At 39.2% G+C, this 25,117-nt stretch overlaps 1 protein-coding gene and 1 long non-coding RNA gene across 9 annotated transcripts; one reads left to right on the plus strand and one right to left on the minus strand.

Annotated features, from left to right (window-relative positions):
- Nucleotides 1–24,087, plus strand: ZBTB38 (zinc finger and BTB domain containing 38). Of its 8 annotated transcripts, XM_026794956.2 has the most exons (5): nt 1–136; nt 973–1,038; nt 1,707–1,931; nt 6,094–6,203; nt 20,106–24,087. In XM_026794956.2, the coding sequence occupies exon 5, from the start codon at nt 20,106–20,108 to the stop codon at nt 23,682–23,684; it is 3,579 nt and encodes a 1,192-aa protein (XP_026650757.2). In that variant the 5' UTR covers nt 1–136; nt 973–1,038; nt 1,707–1,931; nt 6,094–6,203; the 3' UTR covers nt 23,685–24,087. The 8 variants fall into 8 exon arrangements, with proteins under 8 accessions (XP_026650757.2, XP_074403205.1, XP_074403207.1 ...); XM_074547104.1 differs by lacking the exon at nt 6,094–6,203; XM_074547106.1 differs by lacking the exon at nt 1,707–1,931.
- On the minus strand, nt 130–5,604 carry LOC141730145 (uncharacterized). Its single transcript, XR_012581629.1, has 3 exons — nt 5,345–5,604; nt 1,491–1,666; nt 130–556 (listed from the first exon to the last, which is right to left on the minus strand). It is a non-coding gene; the product is annotated as an uncharacterized LOC141730145 (long non-coding RNA).
- Nucleotides 24,088–25,117: the final 1,030 nt, after the last annotated feature.

Genomic DNA, 25,117 nt, shown 5'->3' on the forward strand with positions numbered 1-25,117 from the left:
ACGACAGCACTTTAGTATCTGCATTGACCTCCATGATGTCAGAATGTCATTGTGCAACCGTAGCTAAGAAAAGCCGCCGAGAAAAAAAAAACAAAGGAGCTTTGCGTCTTCCAATAACATGAGATGTGCATATACAGTACGTAGCATTTTGGAATTTATACTGTGCTAGCGAGTTGTTGCTTTCAGTTTGATTAGACAATCATTGTTTCGTTTTCCTTGCTTTGACAGTGAGTATGCTTGCACGCTGCTTAAGTCTTAGTGTTATCTAGGTCAGTGTACTTAGGATAGCTTTTATGTTCTGTAAGTCTGACAGATACCATGCTCGAGAGAGATCAGCAGCAAATTTTGTTTTATTTGTTATATCTGAGGATAGAAAAATATCTTAAAACTAATCAGAATTGTGTACCACATAGCACCTACTGTTTCTGCATTGCAGATATATTTAGCTCTAACACTGCTTGTGGTTAACAGGGTGTAGCGTAGACACAGACAGCTGATCATGCAGTCAGACCCGGTGCTCGTGTGGTTTGTCAATACTGCTCAGGATTTTGATGGACTGTAAAAGAGAGAAAACAGAGAGGAGAGAAAAAGAAATGTTTTATTTGTCTGCACATTAGACCTTTAGCTATATTATTTCTGCTATCATTGGCTTTTAGTTTTATTTTTTAATACTGGAACTTAAAAATTAAGAAAGCACAGCAAATGCATTCAGGATTTAATATGTGTGACGTGCAATCTTTCTGCATCGAGAGGATGTTGCTGTAGTGGATGCAGCGTTTCTCCAATAAGCAAGAAGACTGTTTTGTTTTCCTCGGCAGGCGACTCAGCCATTGCACAAGCAGATTTTGATAAGAGTTTGAAATGCCTACTACCGTATCATTGTAGAATTTGGAGTTTGCTAACAGTGTTAGTGACTGGAGCTCATCTTGCATCACCAGTTGATGACAATTTTCTTTGTTCCCTCCCACCCAGTTGAACCAAGACTCTGTAGCTGATACGCAATGTCACTTACAACATTAATCAGATACTGCATTTAAGGTGAGCTGTCCCCTACCTCCTCCCTTACCAGAGCTGTGCTGCAGTATGTATCTTACTCCTGCAAGCCTAAAATGGCAGGCAGGATTAACGTTGCTTGTGCTGTGTGCATGCTGTGTATTGAATTCATTATACTGTGCCTAGTATCTCAAATGTGAGTATGTAAATGGTCTGTGTGCCATGTCATGCAGTAGTGAAGACTGGTTTGTGCTTCATTACAGGCTTAGATATTTGAGCATCACCTTAAGAATTCTTTTTTCATTTGCAATGTAGTGAGCTGTTAGCTTGTCATCACATTCAAACTACATTATTAGCCCTTGGAAAGGAAAAAAAAAAAAGCAAACTGTGCTTCCAGATGGTGTCACCCTTTTTCTTCTTGCATTTACTGTAGTTTAAATAATGTATATTGTATTGTTAATTAATGTGAATATCGAATTAAAGCACTTGAAACTTACATATTTATTATGCAGGTAGGAGGCACGTCAAATCTATTTTTAACTCTTACGCAGTCCACGTTGTGCAATGGGCTTTGGTTGTCGAGTTTATATTTTCAGCTGTGATATCAATAGGTTGATTTTCAGTAAATGTGACAAGTGGCCTTTGCAGTGGTCAGCTTCAAGCTTTGAACCCTCTGAGGAGGAGAAAAAAAAAAAGCCAACCTTGTTTTGCAGTTTCAGAAAACCTTGGATGAGGACTTTTTTTTCCCACTCCTGCTTTCCCTGTTGATAAACTCAGTTCTCCTGCTCACGGTCTATTCAAGCTGCTCCCATCTGAATTTTGACAACTGCTTCTAAAAAATTATCAAGAAGACCATGAACAGAACTTATCTCCATCGCTTTACATAAAAATGGCTGGGTGCATTGCCATGTTAACACTGCTCTAAGTGGTACATGCAGGTAGGTTGAGATTTGCATGTTTTACTGTTTTCTTGGTCAGTGTTGCAAGAACATGAAATGGGTTTTGGAATGTAGCTTTCAGTTTTAAAATGCACTAAACTGTTAATGAAAACAATCTATATTAAATTGTAGTCTTCACATGTTGGCATGGCAATTACTCTTATCTGTTTTTTTTAAATCTATTGTGAAAGTGGAGCAATCATGTCTGTTAAAATAATCATATGTACTAAGGGCGTGGCAACGCTTATGCAACAAAAGAATTTTTGAAAACCTTATTGATTCCATTACATTTTAAAGCTGACTATAAGCATTACTAAACTTGCAGCTAAAAGACAGAAATAAAAATTGAGGAAGATTAGAAAAAAGAAAAATATTTAAATTCTGTGATAAGCGGTTTTGTGTTTTGTGCGAAATATTAATTAAAGAATAATATGCTTTAATGCTTATATTTTCAGTATTGGCTACAAACATAAAACTGCAGCATTTCTTGTTATTTAAAGGTAGGAGAACTTTAAAGAGAGAGATTGATATAAATGGCCCTGTCAGCTTAAACTGAGTATCAGTTCACTGAAATGTGTTTTACTTCACACACACAAAAAATTATTAAATAAAAACTTAACAGCCTTAAGTAAAAAACCTGGAATTTGAGCATAAAGAATAACAATAATTATGAGTACTGTATTACTTACACCAACTCATATAATATATTTCTTTCAAATTAATACTGGGCCAGAACCAGTTTCCTTGGCAACCAAATCCTTTAAAAAGGTTCAATGGTAGAGATGTAGAAAGATGTTATTCTCTTTAGTAGCAATATCACAATGCAAATGGAAATGTCACAGTTTTTTCTTCTTAGTTCTAACTCAGAATGTGATCTCACTTTGTGTTTCCATACGGCTATCAGTTCTTAAATGATGCCATGTTTATAAAGCTGTACACACAAAAACCTGGTTTATTTCTGGTTTGCATTGGTTGCTCCCAGAAACGTACCCTGGCTTCTTTTTAATTTAGCCCAGTCTTGCATGTAGGTCAAGGTTTGTACTGTGTGTATATAAAATAATAGTTTTATTATCATCACAAGTATAAAAATATGACTAAAACATTTAGCAGCTGACAAATGTAGAGAATCAGAAGGTTTAAACCTTTCTTCAGCTTTGCTGAATTCCGCCACAGTAATGCTAATAAACCTTTCTTTAAATAGTGGACCCAGTCTGAAGTTCAGGTAAAGAACTGTGTTTAAGCATACTGCAAAAGAACTCCAGTCAGAACTGAAACAAGCCTTTAGAGAATAAGCTCACTTGTGGTCTGCGGTATTTTGCAGACCTTGTAGATTTTGCAAAATTTAAGTATTATAATTCTTTATTTCTATTTTTAGCTAATATTTTTTACCATGCCAGTGAAATTAAATGTTATGTATACCACAGGTAACTGCCCACACAGATCAGATGGTACTGAATGTCTCCACTGAGCTTATAACGTAGTGTATCTCCTCGTCGATGCCCTTTGTACGTGACTTGAGAAATTCTCACTACTGCAATGAGACTTTTGCAGCAGGGAAGCCATTTTCCTTTCATGTCGTTGACTTTAAAATGAGTATATTTTGTGTGGAAGAAGACTCAGCACTGAAAGTGAATGCAGAGGAGGTATTTAGAAGCACAGCCAATTATCAATAATAGTCCTGACATTATGAGTAATATTAAACTAATTCTCATTTACTTCTAAATATACCAGTTCAGTGAATTCCAAATGAGCAGAGTATAACTGTTCAGGAATATGAGTTGTCATGTGTCATAATAGGCAAATCCTAAATGATGACAATCAAACCATTAGATTCATAATTATAAGAATAATTTCATGCACTCCAGTATTCCTCTGTTCCACCTAAAGAAGCAGAACTGAAAACGTAACAGACAGCATCTCTCAAGTGACGTATTAAAGCCTGCATTTTTGTAATTTGATTTATCTCCAGTAGCTTGCTTCTGCTGATTATTTTCCTGTCTAAAATGTTAATATAGAGGGCACCATTAAATGTAGTAAGAAAGTAAATTTCTTTGTTTATTCTTGTGTGGTTATTTTTAAAGGAAATGCTGAGCAAATGACATGTCTAATCTATTTATTGCCTCTGATACTTATCTTTAGAAAAGATGAGGCACTTAGCAATAAACTGTTTTTATTATATCTTTGTGTCTAAACATATCCACTCAAGGCATTTTCAAAAAGTAGCTCCATTACATGAGCACATTTCCCTATGGTTCTTTTAAATCCATTGGCAGATTTGCTGTTTGTTAAGGGGTGCAAGTCCTCTTGTAATGAATATAACTGAACTCAAGTGCTTTCATGAGTCCAGAAAAACTCATTGGCAGCCACGAACGGTAATTTCTTCTAGCGATAGAAACGGATTTCTTTATTTAGGAGGAGTCCAGTAATTAGCAAGCTGTTTCCAGTTTTGACTGCCATACGTGGGTTGCTGCATGTATTTCAGTGGCACTTACATCCAGCTAATGCAGAGTGTCAGAATGTTGCTGACAGAGGTGCCATAAAAAATCTTCTGTAAACTTCATCCATTTTATTCTTTTGCTAAGAGGGCTAACCAGGGCATGGAGGAGCAGGTGCAGTTTTTCCCACCTCCAGCACAGCCTGCAAATGCTACTGTCAGTGGGGCCTGTTAGGGTTTTTGGGTTTATTTTGTTTGTGGGTTGGGGGAGGGAGTGTTTAGTTTTATCACAGAAGTCTAATTGTTGATACTGAACCACCCTTTTTATAATTGGAATTTTTTCCTCTATCCATGCAAATTCCATTTCTGCCTAACAGGAAATATAAACAAAGCATGAGTAAAAATGAAATCAAACAAACAAAAAAAATCACTTGGACACTGTCCTACTTGTTTTTCAATGGTCTTTCTAATTAAGGTTACTTCTGCCTCTAAACTTCATTTGAATTTGAAACTGCAGGTCCCTCAGTGGGAAACTAGCTATGTTCAGATAATATTTGTCAGACTATTAAACAGATTCTGGTAGTAATGAATAGGTACCAATTAACCCTTTTGAGGTAGTGTCTGTTGTGCTTTTTCACATAAATTGCTTCACTAAGTATTAAAAGGGCTTTATTATGGATAATATTGTATTTGAATTCTGGCATTATCAAATTTGGGAAATCTTTAGCTTTGGTAAGATCCTTAACTGTTGGATTCCTCCAAACATGATGCTTAAGCTTCCCATTTATCATATTTTGGTCATTTATGAATATGCCTTTATTGGAATTTGAGGCAATAATAATGGCTTACTGCATTTTTTTTCATTCTGGCCTTTGTTAAGGGCAAGTGTGAGCTACAGACTTCTTATTCAAATTAACATATACTAAACCAACCAATTAACATAGGCTAAACCAACAACAACAACAAAAAATTAACTCACCTTCTTACCTTTTCAAGCCAAAGTAATGGATCCTGTATTTCCTGTACAATGTTATTGCTAAGAGCATACAGTGTGTTTGCAAATGGAGGATGGAGCTATGCATTCTTAATTGCTGCTCCCTACTTGCTGCTGTATGAATGCCTGTCAGCTGAGTCACAAGGCCTTATCGGCATGATTTTGCAATTTCTCTATTGAATAATTTCATTTTTTTCAGTATCTTAGAAACAAAACCCGGTTCCGCATGATCTTTATACTGTTACAGGAAAAGCTTTTTAGTATGTTTGATACATAATAATAAAATCAGGATGTTTGACAGTGATGAATAATCATTTAAGCAGAGAAATACAGGAAGTGTATTCCAGAGAACAAGAGCTGCGTAGAAATGTCATTATCACAGATCCTGTGGTGATATCTGTGACAAGAGATCAAAAGAAAAGTGGTGGAAGAGAAAGAAGAGAAAGAAAATGTCTTTCAAAATAATTACTTTAAACTTGAAAACCTCCTTACATTTCTGTCTAGAACATGTCATTATGTCCAGTCTGCACAACACAGATTAAACCATAATAAAACAATGCAGCAGAAGTTTGGTTAATGCTACTGGTTTATTGCTGGCGTGTTCTAAAATTCCCAGATGTTGATTTGGAGCCCTACAGCACCCCAGGGAAAATTCTGATGAATTACGCAATGTATGTGGGAATTAGTACTCGTCTAATAATTCAGTCATTAAATTTGGATTTTTCCCTTCGCAGGCTGATACACTGTAGCCACACAGTCCACCAAATTACTGAGATGGTTTTGCTGAAAAAACCTGTCAATACCACTTTTAAAAGACTCTAACAGAAGAACAACCTGATTTTAGGTGGGTAAGTTTATGGGGTAATTTCACATAGAAATAGAGCTAAATTATTTAACACCATCACCACTACATTACCTGCGTATACTTTCTGATAATTTCTAGTTTATTACAACAATTTAAGATTTGTTCTCACTATGGTACCACATTGCTCTATTTGCATGTCAGTATTGTTGGAATTTTCCAGTTCCTACCGGATTTCTATTTCCATAGAGACTGGACAAACAAAATCAGACAGAATAGTTTTTGAAACAGGTTGTTACAGCCTCCAGTGATCTGCACAAACCAAACATTTTGGTATGCACACAAAGCTCCTGAGCATGCCAGAATGTTAGCTCTGGATCCCAGTCACGAGTGTTCATTACAAACCCATGCCACGCAGGAGAGGCAGAGGAACTCTCAGTGCCAGTGCCTGTTTCTGACACTGTTGTGTTGGTTAAGCTGGGTATAGTTCCTAGAATCTCTACCTTTATACATGACTTTAATCAGGGACACAAAAAAGCCTCTTGATTCATGAGCTGGAAAGAGCAGTTTGTAGATTCAGGTATAGTATTGTGATAATCACAAAGGACATTTCAAAATAACAGTTCACATTTTGCACAGCTTTTTCAAATATTAGCAGTTTCATTTTTTCTTATTGTGAATGTCCAATAATAATCTTGGTTAGTATAAGTATGCCTGGTATCTGTGCTTCAGATTTAAGTTATACTTGTATTGAATGAATGAATCGGTGAAATTCTGACTAATTCATTAATTTTTAATGTGGTTCTTGGTACCAAAGGGTATAAGAAAGGGAGAAGTCCCAGTGATTTCAGTGGCAATATTTGCACAAATTTTGGTAGAAAATGCTTTGTTGCACCAGAGCCATTCTCGCTGTGGTTATCTTTAAACTGAAGTAATTAAGGTCACCAGGCAAAATGTACAGTAAGGAATCAAATTTCTAGAAAACCCAGAAAAACACAATACCACAATCCCAAGTCAAAAAGCCCTCTTCAATTCCTAGAATATCTCAAAATGTCTTCTGTAATTAAATTTACTTTTAATATGCAATGTTATGTGTTCCTTTACAGAAAATGTAAAGGATTTTCAGAGGCAATAAAATGGCATTGTTGGTTTAAACTAACCAGTGAAACATTACAATTAGATAAATTCATGTTACCTGCATTTACAGAAGCAATGAGCTACAAAACCCAAGTTGTATCTATTTTAAGTAAATTATCTTAGAACACTTGCTCAGTACATTTGAGACAGAATACTGGGCCATAACCTGTTTCCTTGACAACCACATAGGAATAAAAGGTACATTAGCAAAGCTGCAGATGTGTGTCAGTGAATACTTATTAAGCAGCCCAATGCATTTACATACCATGTGCTCACAATAATGCATGCATCTTGAAAATCACCATATAAAAAGATTTCTGGGCATGGCCCAGTGTAGTTTCCTAATACTCAAAGATTTTAACAAAACCCCTCATGCTTTCAATGAAAATATCTCTTGTGACTTTTTATTACTGCACTTTTAATTTGACTTGGAATAGCTGGATAAAACTGGCATGGTAGGCTTGGCCTGCAAATGGAAACCTTCCTCTAGGATTGTGAATACTTACAGCACTGCTATAAGTGCTGATGGAAATCATGGGTAAAGGTGTCTTTCAGAAATGCTCAGGCACTCTCCATTTGAATCTTGCACCAGCATTCAGAAGCAAGCATGATCACATTGCTTTACAGAGTAACAAACTGGAGGCACTAAATAAGAATGAAGCTGGTGTTGCTTGTAGCACACTGGTTCTAGCTAACATAGGCAGGCAAAGAGATATGACCCAGGTGTTGTCTTCTGCCAGACAACAGGAGAAGGCAGGGGTCAAGAAACAGTTAAGGAAGTCAAAATCACACTTGATCATTGGAATAATATCTGGATGTAGCATTTAGGCAGCACTTACACTTTCTGTGCAAGTGCGGATTAAAATAAAGCTTAGATAAATAAGATCAGTTCTGAAGTCAGTTTGTCTACTGACTTCAACAAGTTCATGTACAAGTTATTTTTGGCCTTTCTTCTTGAAGTATTAATTTATATATAAAATGACAAGTATATCCAACACTTTGGGTTATGCCAAATTATATATTTTAAAGAAAAAATCTAAAATCCTATTAGTTAAAAATATGAGGAAAATGGAAATCTGCAAATCTTGGGTTTAAATTCAGTGGGTGTAACCTGAGAAGTTGCTTAGGTGACAAGCACCCTCATTAAATTTGCCTTGAAATCAATGAAAATATTCCCATTTACTTTTTTGGAGTGCTTACTAAGAGAGTAGACTTCATACATAGCAATCAGATTTAGGAAATTACGCTGACAATTTTCAACATTTCCCTTACTCTCAACAGCCAAGATGAGAATCAATACCAGAATCTAGTATTAGTTTCAGATAGTTTAAACGCTGCCACAGGAAACTTTTCATGATCCTGAACCATAAACAATGTGGATATGTACTATCACATGCCACTTACTATTAAGGCTCCTGAGTGAATAAGAGTTTGGGAAATTATTATGGAGAGGCAAGCCAACTGTTGGGGTTTTAGTAGTAGCAGTAGCAGTAGCAGTAGCAGTAGCAGTAGCAGTAGCAGTAGCAGTAGCAGTAGCAGCAGCAGCAGTAGTAGTAATAGTTGTTGCTGTTGTTGTTGCTGTTGTCCCCCACCTGAGCAGAGCTCAGATCTGAGCAGTTCACATTGGTGGCAGAGCAAGCAGCACAAAGCAGAGCTGGAGCCACCACAGTTTTCTTTGTACTGCCAGTGCTGTCTGCTTTTGTTACAGTTACTCTCCACTGCATGAGCAGAGGTCCTGCTTCAGCCTTTAGTTTGGAATCATGCAGTAGGATGGAAAAGGAGGAGTAGGGCTTGGGCTGGGCCCCTTTGGTCAGCACAAAATGGAGCATAAGAATATTTAAGAGCATATGAATTTCTCGAGTGTTCACTAAGTTGTCATAATATTGGCCACATTGCAGTGATGACTGAGAGAATAGCTATCCCTTGGTTGGTTTTGGTTTATCAAAACAACAGCAAAACCAAAAATATTTTGCAAAATGTTAAGGAATACTGGAGGCTAGTGGTGGCAAATTAACAGCTTGAAGACCAGCTCTGGTTTCCAAAAGCGCTGTGTCCAGCCAGCTGGCAGACCAACTGAACGAGGTGTTTGCAGGTGCAGACTGAACTCTGTTCCCAGTCCATTCTGATTTGCCATATCAGCTGCAGTAAAGGGCAAGAACTGATGCATTGGCCTGGCCCCCACATACCTCACCCAGAACAGCAGCCCTGAGCTGCATTGTGGATGCTGGCTCCCATATTCAAATGATGCTTCCTCTGGAAACTGGAAAATAGAGGCTGAAGTCAACTACTTTTATTTTACCTTTCTGATAACAGAACAGGCAACAGAATACCACATAGTAATTGTTCTGAATGAACAAAACCTAAATGTTTAGTTTGCTTCTTTTGTTCCAAGCTATTCAAATATATTAATCACTACATTTGACAACAGTCATCAACAGAAGAATGTCTGTTGTTGTCATTCTGCCTGTAAACATGGCTTCATGTTTGCAACTGCCCTCTGTTAGCTAAGGACTGATATGTCCTGCAAGTGTAGGCAGCTAGAAAACAGCTTGCCAGCAGCACATAAAAAAAGACTTAAATGGAATATAATAATAAGATTGTTCAGAGATAGCAAGATGTCAATTCAGCTGATTCTTAGTAGTAGTACAATATAAGCTTTTGTATTTTGTGCAAGAGAAGAATTTGGATTTATGTTATTGTCATTGCTTCATTTGTTTTTTTAGAAAAGAGAAAAGTATGTAGTTACACCTTTAAAAATTGCTTGCTTGTATATGTCCTGTTTAGTGTTAAGGGGACTCTGATTAGGCCATAGCTAAATTTTAAGAAGGCAGCATTTCTTGGAGAAAGATTGAGTTTGGTGCACGTGCACAGCTCACACAGTTTGAAAGCCAGGCAAGTTGTCCCAAGTTTCTCTCCTTTCCACCAAACCTGAAAGGGCAGGGGGCTACTGCAGGTGCTGTAACTGGGTCCTTTCTCCCTCCACCTGATGCTGAATAAGAGCAAGAGGGCTGCACATGAACTCCTTCCCTTGCTCATGGGCCACAAAGGGGAGCTGAAGTCACTCTGGGCTGCTGGGTCTTTGCTGTGCCCCCTCCTGGGTGAAGGGCTGGCCTGCCCGAGGGTCCAGAGGAGCTGTTTCCCTCTCAGCAGCACCCCTGGATGCTCCCACCTCAGAAGGGAGAGCACTGAAGATGACAGTCTATCCTAGCATTTTTCTCTTGGATAGGCTGGTCTAGGCACCGAGACAGAAACCAGTCAAATCCTGGCCAAACTCCTGTTGCTTATGAGGAATTTGCAAGACTGAGTAATGCTCTATATGTTGTTTTCTGCTGTTGCTTAAGAACTGAAACTGCTAGTCTAGAGAGGAATATTGGCACATTTTTCATTAAATACTCTTACAGAAAGGATACCATATGCCACAACTTGCAGAAGTGAGATTATCAGACTTCAGCAAAGCATCCCAACACCACCATTTCAGTAACCTTGAAAATGTTTTATACATTTTAAAGAGATTTGCTGAAAATTTTCTCTAGATCTTGCAGATTTACCATATGAGAAATAATCCAATGCTAAACTCCTTGGACTTCCTTCTAAAAGGAACACAGTATTTGTGTGTTGTCATGCACAATCATTTATGTTTAATAGGAATTGGTACATATACTCTAGCAAGCTCACTGTTTCCAAAGTACATCGTTATTGTTGGGGATTACACCCTGGACTCAGGGCTGCAGAGCACATGGATCTTGTCCATCTTCTCCCAGATATCACTGCAGGGCATTCACAGCTCTAGCTGCAGCACCAGTGCCTCCATTTGCTTTGCTTGCAGTTGGTTTTCCATGAAACATTACAATGATTATGTAAAACCTTGGATGATGCCAAGACAGCCTTAGAGAAAGAATTACTTTTTCTGAAGAATATTTTTAACACACAATGAGCTGATGAGACTGTGAATTCCCAATAGCTCAAGTTATGTATATAAATATGTATATACATATAATGTGTGTGTGTGTGTATGTGTGTGTGTGTGTATATATATGTATACATGGAAATTAGTACCTTCAATTACACTACTAGTCACAGAAAGGATGATTCTTTTTTTAGTGGATGAGCTAAAGTTGCCTTTTAAACACCCTTTAAAAAAAGGAGAGAGAAAACTTGATTTTTTTTTTGTTCTCCATATCTATTATATTGTCTATAGATATTATAGACTAATATATCTATATTATCTATAGATATTGTAGACTGCCAGAGCAGCCAATGTTTAAGTACAAATAAATTATTGTCTCTAAGTTGGACATATCAGTTATACAAATGATGGTTATGCATCTGAGTTTCAAAACATTTTAAAATAATCAATTTTAATTAAGATTTAGGGGGAATTAATAACTTAATCTTCTTTAAATTTGTTTCAAGATGCTTGTTCAGTAAGGCATTTATTTCCTTTAAGGGATTACAACAGGTTTAATTTAATCCATTTTATTGTATTGTTACTGACAACACATTTGTCACAAATACTTTTTATGGCACTTGTGTCAAAAATCTTCATTAATACATATGATTATGTAGATATATATCTAAAACAGTAATAAATTTTAAAAAACAAGCAAATAAGCAATAGGCAAAATTCAAGATTAAAAGCAACCTACATGTAGGTATGAAACTTTGCTTATCCATTATGTAGGTTGGAATAAAAATGAATGTTGGCAAAATGCTGGGACACGCTCTCCCTTTGCCAAAACCAATGTGTTCTTCAATTATTTGTTCCCATTCCCACAGCTGCTGGTGAGCAGCTACTGGTCATCTCATCACTCAATTTGCCATGAGATTAAAGAAATTGTTTTTCAGTGGCAGAGAGCCCTAAGCTAAAAACATGTTCATAGCTCCAGTAGGTGAGTTATAGGTAAAAATTCCAGTGATCCAGAATTAGAGAGGGAATTAAACTCTTCACAGAAATGTTCAGTGTTTCTAAGATTAACTTTTAATGTGGACTGTGTAAGTTAGTGAAAAAGGTGTGTATAAGTCACTGAAATTGTGACAATTTCCTGACAGGAAAAAATTTCTTTCCACAGCTTTTAACCAACTGGGAAAGCATTGATAATTCCAAGACAGAATTGGGGGAAAAAAGAAAGACCTCCCTTCTTTATAATAGAATTTGTACATTATGTTGATATTAAGCAGTTTCCTGCAATGATAAGCAGCATTTATCATGAAGAGGCTCTACCAAAATTCTAACTTCCAGGCCCATCAAGTGTGACAATGATTAAATAGTTCATGCTTCTTGATTTTTTTTTTTTGCTAAAATTAATAATTTCCTATTGTTCAGGGCTTTTAATGCATAGGTTTAAGATTTGAAAATAAAGGTTCTGTCTCTGAAGCCTTATACAGAATACTTTGTAAAAATAAACATAGGTTAGCCTTGGACAAAAGCAAGCTTTAAGACAAAAACCAAACTGTTAATTTACCTAACAATGTTTTTCACGTGCTTCAAAGCCCAGTTTTTCTCTAAGCTTTATGATTCCGAGTTCTGAGAAAACAGACTTTGCTGAGCATTTGCAGTGAGAGGCTGAGACAGACAGTATCTGGGAGAACTGTACTGAATGTGTTGAGCATCTGGACAGATGAAATCAAGTTCTAAGGGAGCGTTTGTTACCGCTTATGAAGCACTAATGGTAATGTTGTGCTTGTTTCCTGAGGCAGTAAAAATATCAAGAAATCTAAATTAAGAGTAAGAATACTGCTTAAAACAAAATTCCTCATGTTGAGTTTCTATATATGCTTTTAAAAAAGATAATCAGATAATGAAAAGGGTAAATGTTACTATTATTTACTATTTCAATGTAATTTATTTCAGGTATTTTTTTTCAAGGATATGTTTGATCTATGCTTTCTGGAGGGAAGTGGCAGAAGGTAGCACAGAGCTGTCTATGCTCAGAGACCCTTTCTGTTTCTTGCTGGCCGAAAGGCCTGGAAGGAGAGTCAGGCAATGAAGTCCTGTGTTAGATCCAGGAGGAATTCTCAGGGACGTGCAGAGCACTGCACTGATGGCCGTGGAGCAGGCGCTGGGTTCTGGGAGCGCCGCGTTTCCTCGTCGCTCTGAATTTACCGATTGCCTGCGAGCAGCTCGGCGGAGCGGCCCAGGCCCCCGCTGGCCGAGCTGGCTGAGCGCGGCGCGCTCGCTGCGGAGGGAGGACAGGGAACACGCGCGGCGGAGGGCGCGGGCCCGGCCCTGCCCGGCAGACCTCGGGCAATCCCATTGCCGGGATCGGCACAGCAAAATGGCGGCCGCGCCGTCCGGCCGTCGCCGGGCCGGGATCGCGGTCCCGGCCGCAGCCACCGCCCGCCTGCCGCCCGCGGAGAGCCCGCGGGCGCGGTGTTAATGGCGCGGGGACGGGGCGCTACTGCGCGCGGGCCGAGGCTGTGCCGGCGGGGACGGAGCGGCGGCAGGTCAGTGGCGGCTCCCGCGGGAGGGGCCGCGCGGGCACCGCGGCTCCGCCATCAGCGGGCGCGGTGCGGGGCCCGCGCGGGGGCCGCTCGCAGACGCACAGGCAGCGCGAGGCCGCCGCGCCGCACCGGGGCCCCGCAGTGCGTGCGCGCAGCCGGCGCGGGACGGGGAGGCGACGGCAGAGCCGCCCGCGGGCCCCGCGTTCCCGAGGCTGCGCAGCGCAAAGCCCGCACCGCGCGGCGCGGGACGGGCCGGCCGGCACTGCGCGGGGGCAGCGCCCCCCCGCGGGCAGCGACGGCCGGGCCGGGCCGGGGGCGGGAGAGGAGGCCCCGGGGCCAGGGGAGGCCACCCGCGGCGGGAAGGGCCGCGGCGGTGGGAACGGAACGGGAACGGAGCAGCCCCGGAGCGCCCGGGCACCGACTCGTCCTGCGTGTCCGAGCGTGGCGCTGCCGAGGCCGCGCGGGCTATTCGTGCGGTGGGAGAGGTCATGGGAAGCGTAAAGCGGGGAGTGAGGGAATTGAGGTCGGGATGCCAGTAGTGGGGAAGATCCCCGCTCTGCAGGAATGCTTCGTCGCGACCCATCAGAGGTCTGTTAGCACTGACATACTCTTGGGCTACATTCCATCACCCCAGCCCCCCCCAGCTGTCGAATTAAAAGAGGAAAACGCAAAAAAACATTTAAAGTAATGATCTTCTATAGCAGCAGGGAAGGAAGGATGTGAGCAGCGAGAGTCCAAAGAGAAGGTCTCTCAATGCAGTTGAAGAAGTAACATGTAGCTCTGTAGAATGAGCGCTAAGCTACTCGCTCCTGCGAGCTATTGAAAGTCATTAGACATCATTAACATTATTAGACACCGTGAACACGGCCCTGCATGCCCAAGGTTGCAGGGAGGCTGCAGCGCCCTGATCCAGGCAGCCCTGCTGCCGACAAAGGACTGGTGAAATGATTCCATAAAAAACTGGGCAGTCGCCGTAGCAGTGATGGTTGGACAGTAAGTTTCCAGGTAAGCAAGGGTCAGAGCTGGGGCGATGTGTGTGTAAGGGGTGGATGTACTTGTTTGGGGGTTTTTGTTTGTTGGTGATGCCTCCATTTCAGCTCTAGAACAAAACCTGCATCCTTAAGGAGGCTTAAGATACAGGTGAATGTTCCTCCTCAGCTAAGCCAGCTGGAAACAAAGCAGAGACTTCAGAGTGCCCTTACAGAGTGGGCTGAAACCGAACATAGGGAAGATAGGGGATGAACATATTTCTGTGGTGTCCTGTTGGTTAGTACCAGAATATACTAACACTTTGAAAACCCAGTAGAAATTCATGGAGTAAGAAAACAGGGAGAATTCTTACTACAGTTCATCTTTTATCTTGCTGGTTTTGATTTTGCCTGGGTACAAGCAACTGCCCCTAATGCTTTGGAGTTTTTTTGTTATCCCACTAGCTTGTCTTTCAAATTTAGCTGACTGAAGTGGAATAGAATAATCTCATATGTAATGGGGTACACTCGCCTGACAGTGGATTTCAAAAGATAAGCAGAAGTTAAAAGAATATTTCTAGATTGTAATAGTTCTCTGTGGTAGTAAAAAAATTGTATTCATAGGCCAGTAAAACTTATCCTGAACTCTTTGTTGACTTCTGAGTAATGTTAATATAAAAATTAACAGTAGCTTCTACTCTCAGCTCTGTCCATGTAGAGCTGGCTTATGTATTTATAATTAGCAGTGTCATCTGTGAATGTAGTCAAATTTGTGTTTGGATGCATCAATCTCTAATCTTGACATTAACTTTTAATACTACTTATTTTTATTTGTGACTGCTGTTGTGGAGTGCTGTTCTGTTGATGTCAGAAAAGGTACTGTTATAATTTAATAAACCTACTGATCATTACACTTAAGTTTCAGATTAATATTTAAATCTGATTTTTCCAAGTGATTCTAACAACTTCTAAGGACAGGTTAAGTCTGTTACTGTTTTTGCAGAAAATCTGCAAATAGTACTGTAACCCCCAATCAAAAATTCTCTTGTTCTGAACCTGAAGTTATTCATAGGTGTACTAAAGACCATTAGGTAATGCTACAGAGGTACTGTTGAGATTCCTAAGAAATTATTTATGTCTGGATTGAGAGTAAAAAGTATGAAATTAACATACAGATTTGTGGGGAAAAGGGATTAGTTGGCTGAGGAGTTTAGTTGCCCTTTAATAGGCCAAATCCTATTTATATATGTTTTGGGAAAAATTTACAAATAACACTGAATTTTCTTCTGTAACTCTATTACAAAAACCATACTGAAGAGTAGTTACATTCTGAATGGACCTTCCAGTGTTTTAATGAAAAATATTTAATAGTAACACGTCTGAAGAGTTTGATCTCCGTGTATATTGGTTCTTGGTAGTGCTCCCTTGGAAAGTGAAGAGCAGGTTTTCATTTTACAGGATGAACTGCAAGTGGAATGTAGAAAAATTCCTAAAATACTCCATTTATATTTGTGTGCTAAGTAGGGCATTTTGATTTTATAGCATTTCAGACAGGTTTTTCCAAATGCAAGAAGCAAGACAGGTGAAATAGAAGCCAGTAGAGAATCATTACAGACATGAATAAATGGTTTGAGGATGTGTAGTTTGAGATGAAGAAGGAAAAAGTGTTGGCTCTGAAGACTGATTTGCTCTGGAATTTTTATGTGTAACTTTCCAATGAGGTATGTATCTTATGGTTTTGCACGCAGAAAGAAAAAATTAAATGGCTAAATAGCAAATGATCATTTCTACAATGTTGACACAAGGAATCTAGTTTATATTTTACTGAGCATACAAAATTGTCCAGGACTGCAAAAGCTGTCAGTCTACGTACATGGCAAGTAGAAATTTAAAATACTCACTTTTGTCCTTAGGAAGATAAATTTTAAGATAATTAGTTGAATAATAAGACTTGTACTAAACCCACTTGGGTTTGTATGCCTCTCAGCATGGCATTAGCTGCCTGATACACTTAGCAGTCAGTCTGTCAGATGATGTGTCTTTGAACTAAAACCAGCTGTCTCCAATAAAGAAACAAAAAAAACACAGGCAAGTTCCTGTGGGGCAGTTCATTGGGAGGTAGAGCTGACATCATTTATTTCCTATACTCAGGAAATAACCCTATCAATAGCTCCTGTTGTGAAATGTTTTTGATGTCTGATAGTTGGTTTCTAATACCACATCACATGAGCCAGTCAGATGTAATCTCAGACATTGTCAATGAGAAAAAGGAATCAATTATGGAATAGTGGCTGCTTGCTGGAAGAAAAGAATTGTCAGTATGCTTTCTGTAGACTCCATATGCTAGAAACTATCTACAGTTACATGTGAATTTTCAGATACTCAGCCAAAGCACATAACTGTATGTAACCACTGTGAATTTCAGGTTGCCATTCTAAATGAGTAAATATCACTTAGTGTAAGCCAAATTAGTGTCATAAACAAACCCATTATAAACTATGATTTTAACATTTCAAGGCACAAAACATTGCATCTAGATTTACAGCTGCTGAGAGTGATCAAATAATCAAAATAATATTCATGTATGTTTCTATCACCATTATATTGATGAATTTGTTTCTTGACATCCACGGCATATCATGGGAAACATCAGAGGTATTTTTTGTGAATCACAGTTTTGTTCTGAATTCTGTGCATTGAAAATTCTCAGCCATCAAAGTCTATTAGAAATTTTGACTAATTGCAAAGACAACACCTTTCCTGATAGAAGCAGTGGCCATGCTGCAAGGTAAAAATTTTACTTCCAAGCTTCATCTGTAATGTACCAAATTACAATCTTGTTCATAGTACGTTTGGTTTGTCTTCACGGAGTTGTTGTTGCTACTTTTTGTGTAATTTGATTTGCAGGGATGTAGTTTGTGGATTTGTGATAAAAGTGTTCTGAGTGTAGTTAGATGAGTTAGAGCAAGAGTGTGTATGACTTGTATTACTTAACTTTATGATGAAAGGCCTATTTTCCAGAACAGATTACTTCCCAGTGTGATAAATGGATATGATTCATGCTAATTAAATCGTAACTATATCAATATTTTAGAAAATAATTGATATAAAATAATAAAGGAAAAGTATATGTGATTAGTGTTACAAAGCAGATGGGCCCCTTTGCAAATGGTCCATGTGAAAAACAGGATACAGGATGTAATACTGAGATAAGCAAGATCCCAAAACAGAATCGGCCTTGGGATGAACAAAGTTGGGACGATTCCAGAAAACAGAATCAGCCTTGGGATGAGCAAAGTTGGGATGATTCCAGGTATGAAATCTAAGTAGTGGTTTTATCTATGAAATAATATGGCTTATTTGGAGCATATTGCTTACTTACATAACACAAAGCTTAGTGTGCATGTACAGCCTGTAAGGTTATTCAGAGGACAGTGAGGAAGATGGTGAGCTTTTCTCTGAAAAGACCACCAAAAAGCCAACAGACCCCCTAGCAGCCAGTGGAGCATGTGCTATGCAGTGTAGTGATGTAGATTTCAGGAGTCAAAATTCCTGGAAAATATTAATGAGCATGTATTACCATACAGTAGAGAAGTGTAGTTTGGATTTCTTTGTTTTGTACGTGAGGGAGGGTGAGGAGCCCTCCCCATGCCCCGATCAGTTTTGCTTATGCTTATATAAACCTTAGTCATAGTTAATTAATCACTGCCAAATATTTTTTATATGCTTGATTATATTTAATGTACTTGATTGTATTCATTTATATAAAATTGCTGTTCAATTAAAATTGCTGCTAAATTCAATTTTGTTGATTATTAAATTAGACATATAGAACTTCATTCATAACACCAGCATTTTGGGTGAATGAGCCAATGTGTTCTAAATGGCCATTGCTGTTTGCTTAGTGAATATGGGTTAAACCTTTATTTTGCCATTTGGATCAAACCTATCTTATATATTGTCATTCTTAACATGAAGTATTTGAGGGTAAAAGTCAGAGTAAAATTTTTAAAGCTGAACATTAAAGTTTGGAGCAGCAGATGAAGTATTTAGAAGGTAAATCCTGACTTACAGTGTTGTAATATTTTAGCCTGTCTTGCAAAATTTCTGTCAGTAATATTCTTTAAGGTGCATTTAATTTCCACAAGTTTAAAGAAAAGGGTCTTTAAGAAGTGTGATTTTTTTTTTTCTGTAGGGACAACTATTTCTTCATGACTTGAAGTCAGAAAGGGACAGTATTAGTTCAAAATACTACTCCACACATGGAGAAAAAAGGAGTAAACCTCATTATGTGCTACAGATCTGAATTTGAGAAAAAACATCTGGTGAAAACCGATTTTCACCACATACAAAATTCAGTTGGCAAAAATTGTCAAAATTCAAATTCAACTGGCAAATTAATCCATTTTTTCTAGAATATTTTTCATTCATATTTTGCATTTTTTTCTCAATTGAATGAACCAGTATATTCATACAGTAACAGTCTGGCTAATCGAAACAGTTTTTTCAGCATTAAACCTAATTATTATATATTAGCAGTTATTTAATGGCACTTATTACTGCAATTAAATCTTACTATTTGAAAGAAATTAAGAACATACTATCTAATTATAAAATGTGAACACTACGTATGAACTATAACTGAATAAACTCTTATTTTCTACTTGTTATTCCATTATTTTCTACTTGTTTTACTCAGAACTTTTCAGTCAATTTAAAGTAGTGTAAATTATTGAGGGAATTTAATCACTATTCAAAAAAAAATCTGTTCACATAAACAGTATTATAGGTACTTCACTGTTGTCTACCAAATTGTGTTCCTTGTGCATTCATTTGCTTACCCTGAAACTGAGACTCTCTTGCTGTGATTTAGATATGAGCTCAGTAGGGAGGTCAGATGCAGCTGTGCTGCGAAGTCGGTGTCTGACAAACAGCCCGGAATCAAAGTCCTCCTCTGCACACAACCCCAGCCTCCCCCTTGAGCTGTGCCAGGTGCCCCCCTGGCATGCTGGGGAATCCCATCCAGCCTTCAGGGAGTCCTTCGGGGTGACCCTGAGCAGCTGCACCCGCTGGCATAGCAAAAGGCATCGGTGAATTCTCAGTGAAAGGCTCAGGATGGACAGCAGCTTCAAGCCGGGGGGAGTGAGAGGGATCCTCTGCCTTCTGCTGAGGAGCTACTGGTGCTCCTGCCTCCTTGATCTGGACAGACATTTCCTGCAGTAGTGTTGGCACCAGAGAATGTATGACTTAAACTTGAAATATTATGACAAAATTTTATTCATTCCTAAACTTTAAAAGTTAATAAACTAAAAAATATATAAAAATAATAGACTATAAACTTAATGTATAACTGAAATGGATTAAAAATGCCTTCTAATTTACTTTTTTTCTCTTGCAGATGACAGTCATGTCCCATTCAAAGGACCTCAAGGACGACTTCCACAGTGACACTGTACTGTCCATTTTAAATGAACAGCGCATTCGGGGTATTTTATGCGATGTCACCATAATTGTGGAAGACACCAAATTTAAAGCGCATAGTAATGTGCTGGCAGCTTCAAGCCTTTATTTCAAAAACATTTTTTGGAGTCGTACTATCTGTATTTCAGGTCATGTACTGGAGTTAGATGATCTCAAAGCTGAAGTGTTTACAGAGATACTGAATTACATCTACAGTTCCACAGTAGTTGTTAAGAGGCAGGAAACTGTAACGGACCTTGCAGCTGCAGGGAAAAAACTGGGAATATCATTTCTAGAAGATCTTACAGATGTAAACTTTTCAAGCTCCCCCTGTCCCTATTCATATTGTGTCAATGAAAAAGGGACCGTCAAAGAGGAAAAACATGAAAAGCGACATGAAGACTCTGCTGTGACAAATGGACCACGAATTACAAATGCATTCTCAATTTTTGAAACAGAAAACAATTTGTTTTCTCCCCTTGATTTGAGGGCCAGCTTTAAAAAGGTATCTGACACCATACAAGCTCCCAGTATCGGCCTTGACAGAAGCGATGTGTGCAAAGATGCTGAGCCAGCCAGTACCTTGGCTGAACACTCCTATGCAGTGTCTTCTGGAGGAGATACTTCACAAGGAGCACCTTTTGTTGACCAGGACAGCAGCCCTTCATACCAGGTGGGTGAGGACCGCTATGAAAATCACCAAGCCACCCCAGTCATTCAGCAGGGAAAACAAGCAGGTAGTACTTCTAAGTCAGCCTTTAAGCCCCAGGGTACTGGTTTGGCTGTAGCCAAAGTACCAGCCTCCACTCTAAGTGCTGCAGAAGCCCAGCACGAAGCAGTTGGTGATCAGACAATTACTTCCTTTCCAAAATCTCAGAATAAAACAGGAGATTTACATGTATCCAGAGAAGAGGGAAACACTTCTGCTAATGTCTCTGCATCTGAGGCGACAGTCACTCCACCTGTTTACAGTTGTAACTATTGTGCAAAATCATTCAATGACCGGGTGTTACTCACTGCTCACCTTCAGCTCCACTCGGATCATCAGGAAACTTTCATATGCAAATACTGCAGCAAACAGTTTGCAAATTTAAATATACTAGAAAGTCATGAACAAGTCTGCATGAGATCAAGTAACTTATCAGCTCACAATGGAAATGAACAAAATTTTGCAGATAACTGCACTGCTACAGAGGGACGGAATGGAAGCTCCTGTGCGAACACAGAGCCTCCTTTGTCTGAAAACAGCATCACTGATTGTTCTAATGCAAACTGCACTTTACCAGAAACGGATCATTTGGTTAAAGTCGTTGATGGGCAGATATTATACACTTGCGTTGTTTGCAAGCGTAGTTACGTCACCTTGTCCAGCCTTCGCAGACATGCAAATGTGCATTCCTGGAGGAGAACGTACCCTTGTCACTACTGCAATAAAGTCTTCGCGTTAGCTGAGTACCGCACCCGACACGAGATCTGGCACACTGGAGAGAGGCGCTACCAGTGCATTTTCTGTCTGGAGACCTTCATGACTTACTACATACTGAAAAATCACCAGAAGTCTTTCCATGCAATTGACCATCGCCTGTCAGTAAATAAAAAGACAGCCAACGGGGGATTAAAACCAAATATGTACCCATACAAACTGTATCGACTCTTGCCTATGAAATGCAGGCGACTGCCTTATAAATCCTATCGAAATTCTTCCTATGAAAATGTTCCAACGAGTACCCAGGCTAATGAAACTGCTTCTACTAACTGTTTCATTCCCAGCTCTATTAGCTCTGAGCTACCACCGCTGAATTTTCAACGTAGTATAATATCAAACAACAGAACTCTGGCCTTGGATACATCTTCAGGTAATAATGCGGCATCTTCCACAAATACTCAGAATTCTTTCTCTGGAGGAGTAGGTATCTTAAATTCTGACCTGCAGAGGGACTTTTTCCCAGCTGAAAAAAGAGTTTCCACTGCTGTGAATGACTCAGGTTCACAGGAGTGTGATTCCTCAGTTGTGTCTTTAGGTAATGTGAATGAAAATTCAACCTCTGTCATCAGTTACAGCAGTTCTGCACCCTCTGTTATAATGCACAGTAGCAGAGTTTCTTCAGTAATAATGCACAGTAAAACAGTCACTTCCATAGAAAACAGTAAGACAGAATCTTCAAATAACCTGCCTAGTCAGTCAGTAAGTGATGACTGTAAGTATGGGTCAGATAATTATGGGAAGTGCATTACAAAATCAAAACCTATTAAGGATAAAAAGAAAACACTGCTGTACAACAGAGCAGAAGCAACTGAGGATACGCAGCACATGACAGGATCTGAAGGTTCATGTAGCAAAACTACAAATACTGTCCAAGAGTCCAGTAAAACTGAAACATACATTGCAAAGCCTGCCTTACCTGGAACATCTGCTGACAGCAATGTCGCACCTCTTTGTCAGATAACAGTAAAAATCGGTAATGAAGCCATTGTAAAAAGACATATATTGGGATCTAAGCTGTTTTGTAAAAGGGGCCGAAAATCCAAACACGAGTCCAAACAGAACAATCTCACTGAAGAACCAGAAACGGAGGTAAAAGAAAAAAGCCCGTCTAGACTCTACAGCTCAGAATGCCTGGAACTGACAGAAATGTGTGATGATGTTAGTGACCAGGACTCCAGTGATAAACCCTGGAGACCTTATTATAACTATAAACCAAAAAAGAAATCCAAACAGCTAAGAAAAATGAAAAAGACCAAGTGGAGGAAAAAGCACGGAAGCAAGAGCACTGGTATGGAAAGCCACAACACGTGCAGTCGAGAGTATGCACTCAGGAATGCTCCTGAGGAAAAGGTGGTCAGCCAGGAGGATAACACAGAAATGCCTAATCTTCACTGTGAGCTCTGTGAAAGAGACCAGTCTTCCACAGGAGAAGCTCAAGAACATGTACACTGGCATGTAGCTGCTTCAAAGCCTTACATTTGTGAGTTATGCCAAAAACATTTTCAAAGTCCATCCACTTTAAAAATGCACATGAGGTGTCACACTGGGGAAAAGCCCTACACTTGCAAAACCTGTGGTAAGTGTTTCTCAGTTCCTGGTAATTTACAGAAACACGAACGTATTCACCTGGGTGTCAAAGATTTTGTCTGCCAATACTGTAATAAGGCATTCACTTTAAATGAAACACTCAAAATACATGAAAGAATTCATACTGGAGAAAAACGCTACCACTGTCAGTTTTGCTTTCAGAGCTTCTTGTATCTTTCTACCAAAAGGAACCATGAGCAAAGGCACGTACGTGAACATAATGGAAAAGGATACGCTTGCTTTCAGTGCCCCAAAATTTGCAAGACTGCAGCCGCTCTGGGAATGCACCAGAAGAAACATCTATTCAAAAGTCCAGGCACACAAGATAGAAAAGAACAGTTTTGCAATGAAAGCACTAAACTTTTGGAAAATCCACATTTCCTTGGCTCAGAAGGAAGCAAAGTGAAAAATACACAAAATGTAACTACAGAAGTTATACTCTGAGTGACAATTGTGCAAAAGAGAAGAAAAATATATATTGGAGAAGATAAAGATTTATTGAATGGGGAAACGTATCAGTAAGGTCAAATTTCTTCATCTAAATGTGTGTCAGTATATGCAAAAGAAAAAATAACACAGAAAAACTAGTATTTGCAATAATACAGATTTAATTTGGAACACCCAAAATACTTTTGCCACAACAGACTCTAGCATAGAGAGAAAGAAAAATGGCCAGCTCAAACCCTTCTACTTAATAGTACAAGAAAGTCATCACTGAACTATTTCACAGTCCTGGTTTTGAATCAGAATTGTTTGAAGAAAAAGTAATAAGTAGGTTCATGGTGTATCGTGTAGAAGGAATTTTTGCTGCAGAAACCATACATTGCATTTCTTTTTTTTTTTTTTTTTTACAAAAGTAATGTGTTTATACAGGAGCTAATTGTAATCTTGTGTATCCTAAAGTGAAGTTGGGAAGTGTTTCATGGGCTTGGGTGTGCCGAAGTACATTTGAGTTCTGCCATGCTTTTCTGTAACTCAGCCTTTAGAAAACATATTCAGGAGTTTAAACTACTCTTTTCCTTTCCATATTCAGTTTTGTAGTTACGATAATAGCTGTTAAGTCTAAGTAGAGGTGTGAGAAGTATTCCCGATTTATATATCTCTGAGACATTTATTAAAAGTTCAGTGGAACTTATTATAGCCAGTCTTCCAAACTGCATAAATCCCCATGTCAGTGGCCTGGTGAACTCTTCAGGTGCATTGGTCTAAAGAAAATTGTTCTCATGAAACAGAAATCCTGTGTAGAAATGCCCACCTCCTGGTGGGTCTGCAACTCCTGTCTTTTAGAAATACAGTTCTTCTCAACACAAGGACATGTAGACAGTTTCCCTCCTCATCCTGGAATAATGCCTGGACACAAACAATAGAGCAACTCCCCGTAAATACTTTGAGTTTGAGAGGAGTAGGTAAATAAGACTCTTGCTTCCATATATATCCCTGAGGCTATCCCTGTGTATAAACAAGTATAGGGCCAGTTTGTGGGGTTCCCTGTCATCTCCATGCCTTAAATGCAACATCTAACCTTCAGATGTCCCTTCTCAGTGATCCCACCAACCCTTCCAGCAGTGTCCCGTGGGCACAGCAGAGGGCCGGCACGGGCTGCTGGAGGAAGGAGTGTCACCTGCCTCCTGCAGCTGCACACGTCACTGCAAAGCGGGAGAATGGGCTTCTGAAAGACAGCACCAAAATGTTCCAGTTAATACTGTTTTGTGGAAGTGTGATTCATTTCAACTGAGATGCTTCAAAAAGTCTAAGCAGGTGTATGTCTGCAAGTTGCATTTTATATGCTAGGGCTCTGTTGTACCGTATCTGCATTTCTGGTAGTCATGTTCATCCCTGTGTTGAAGTGTTAAAAAATTAGGTCATGACAAGGGTTA

This window comes from Zonotrichia albicollis, chromosome 9 (genome assembly GCF_047830755.1).
Source record: "Zonotrichia albicollis isolate bZonAlb1 chromosome 9, bZonAlb1.hap1, whole genome shotgun sequence".
NCBI lineage: Eukaryota > Metazoa > Chordata > Aves > Passeriformes > Passerellidae > Zonotrichia > Zonotrichia albicollis.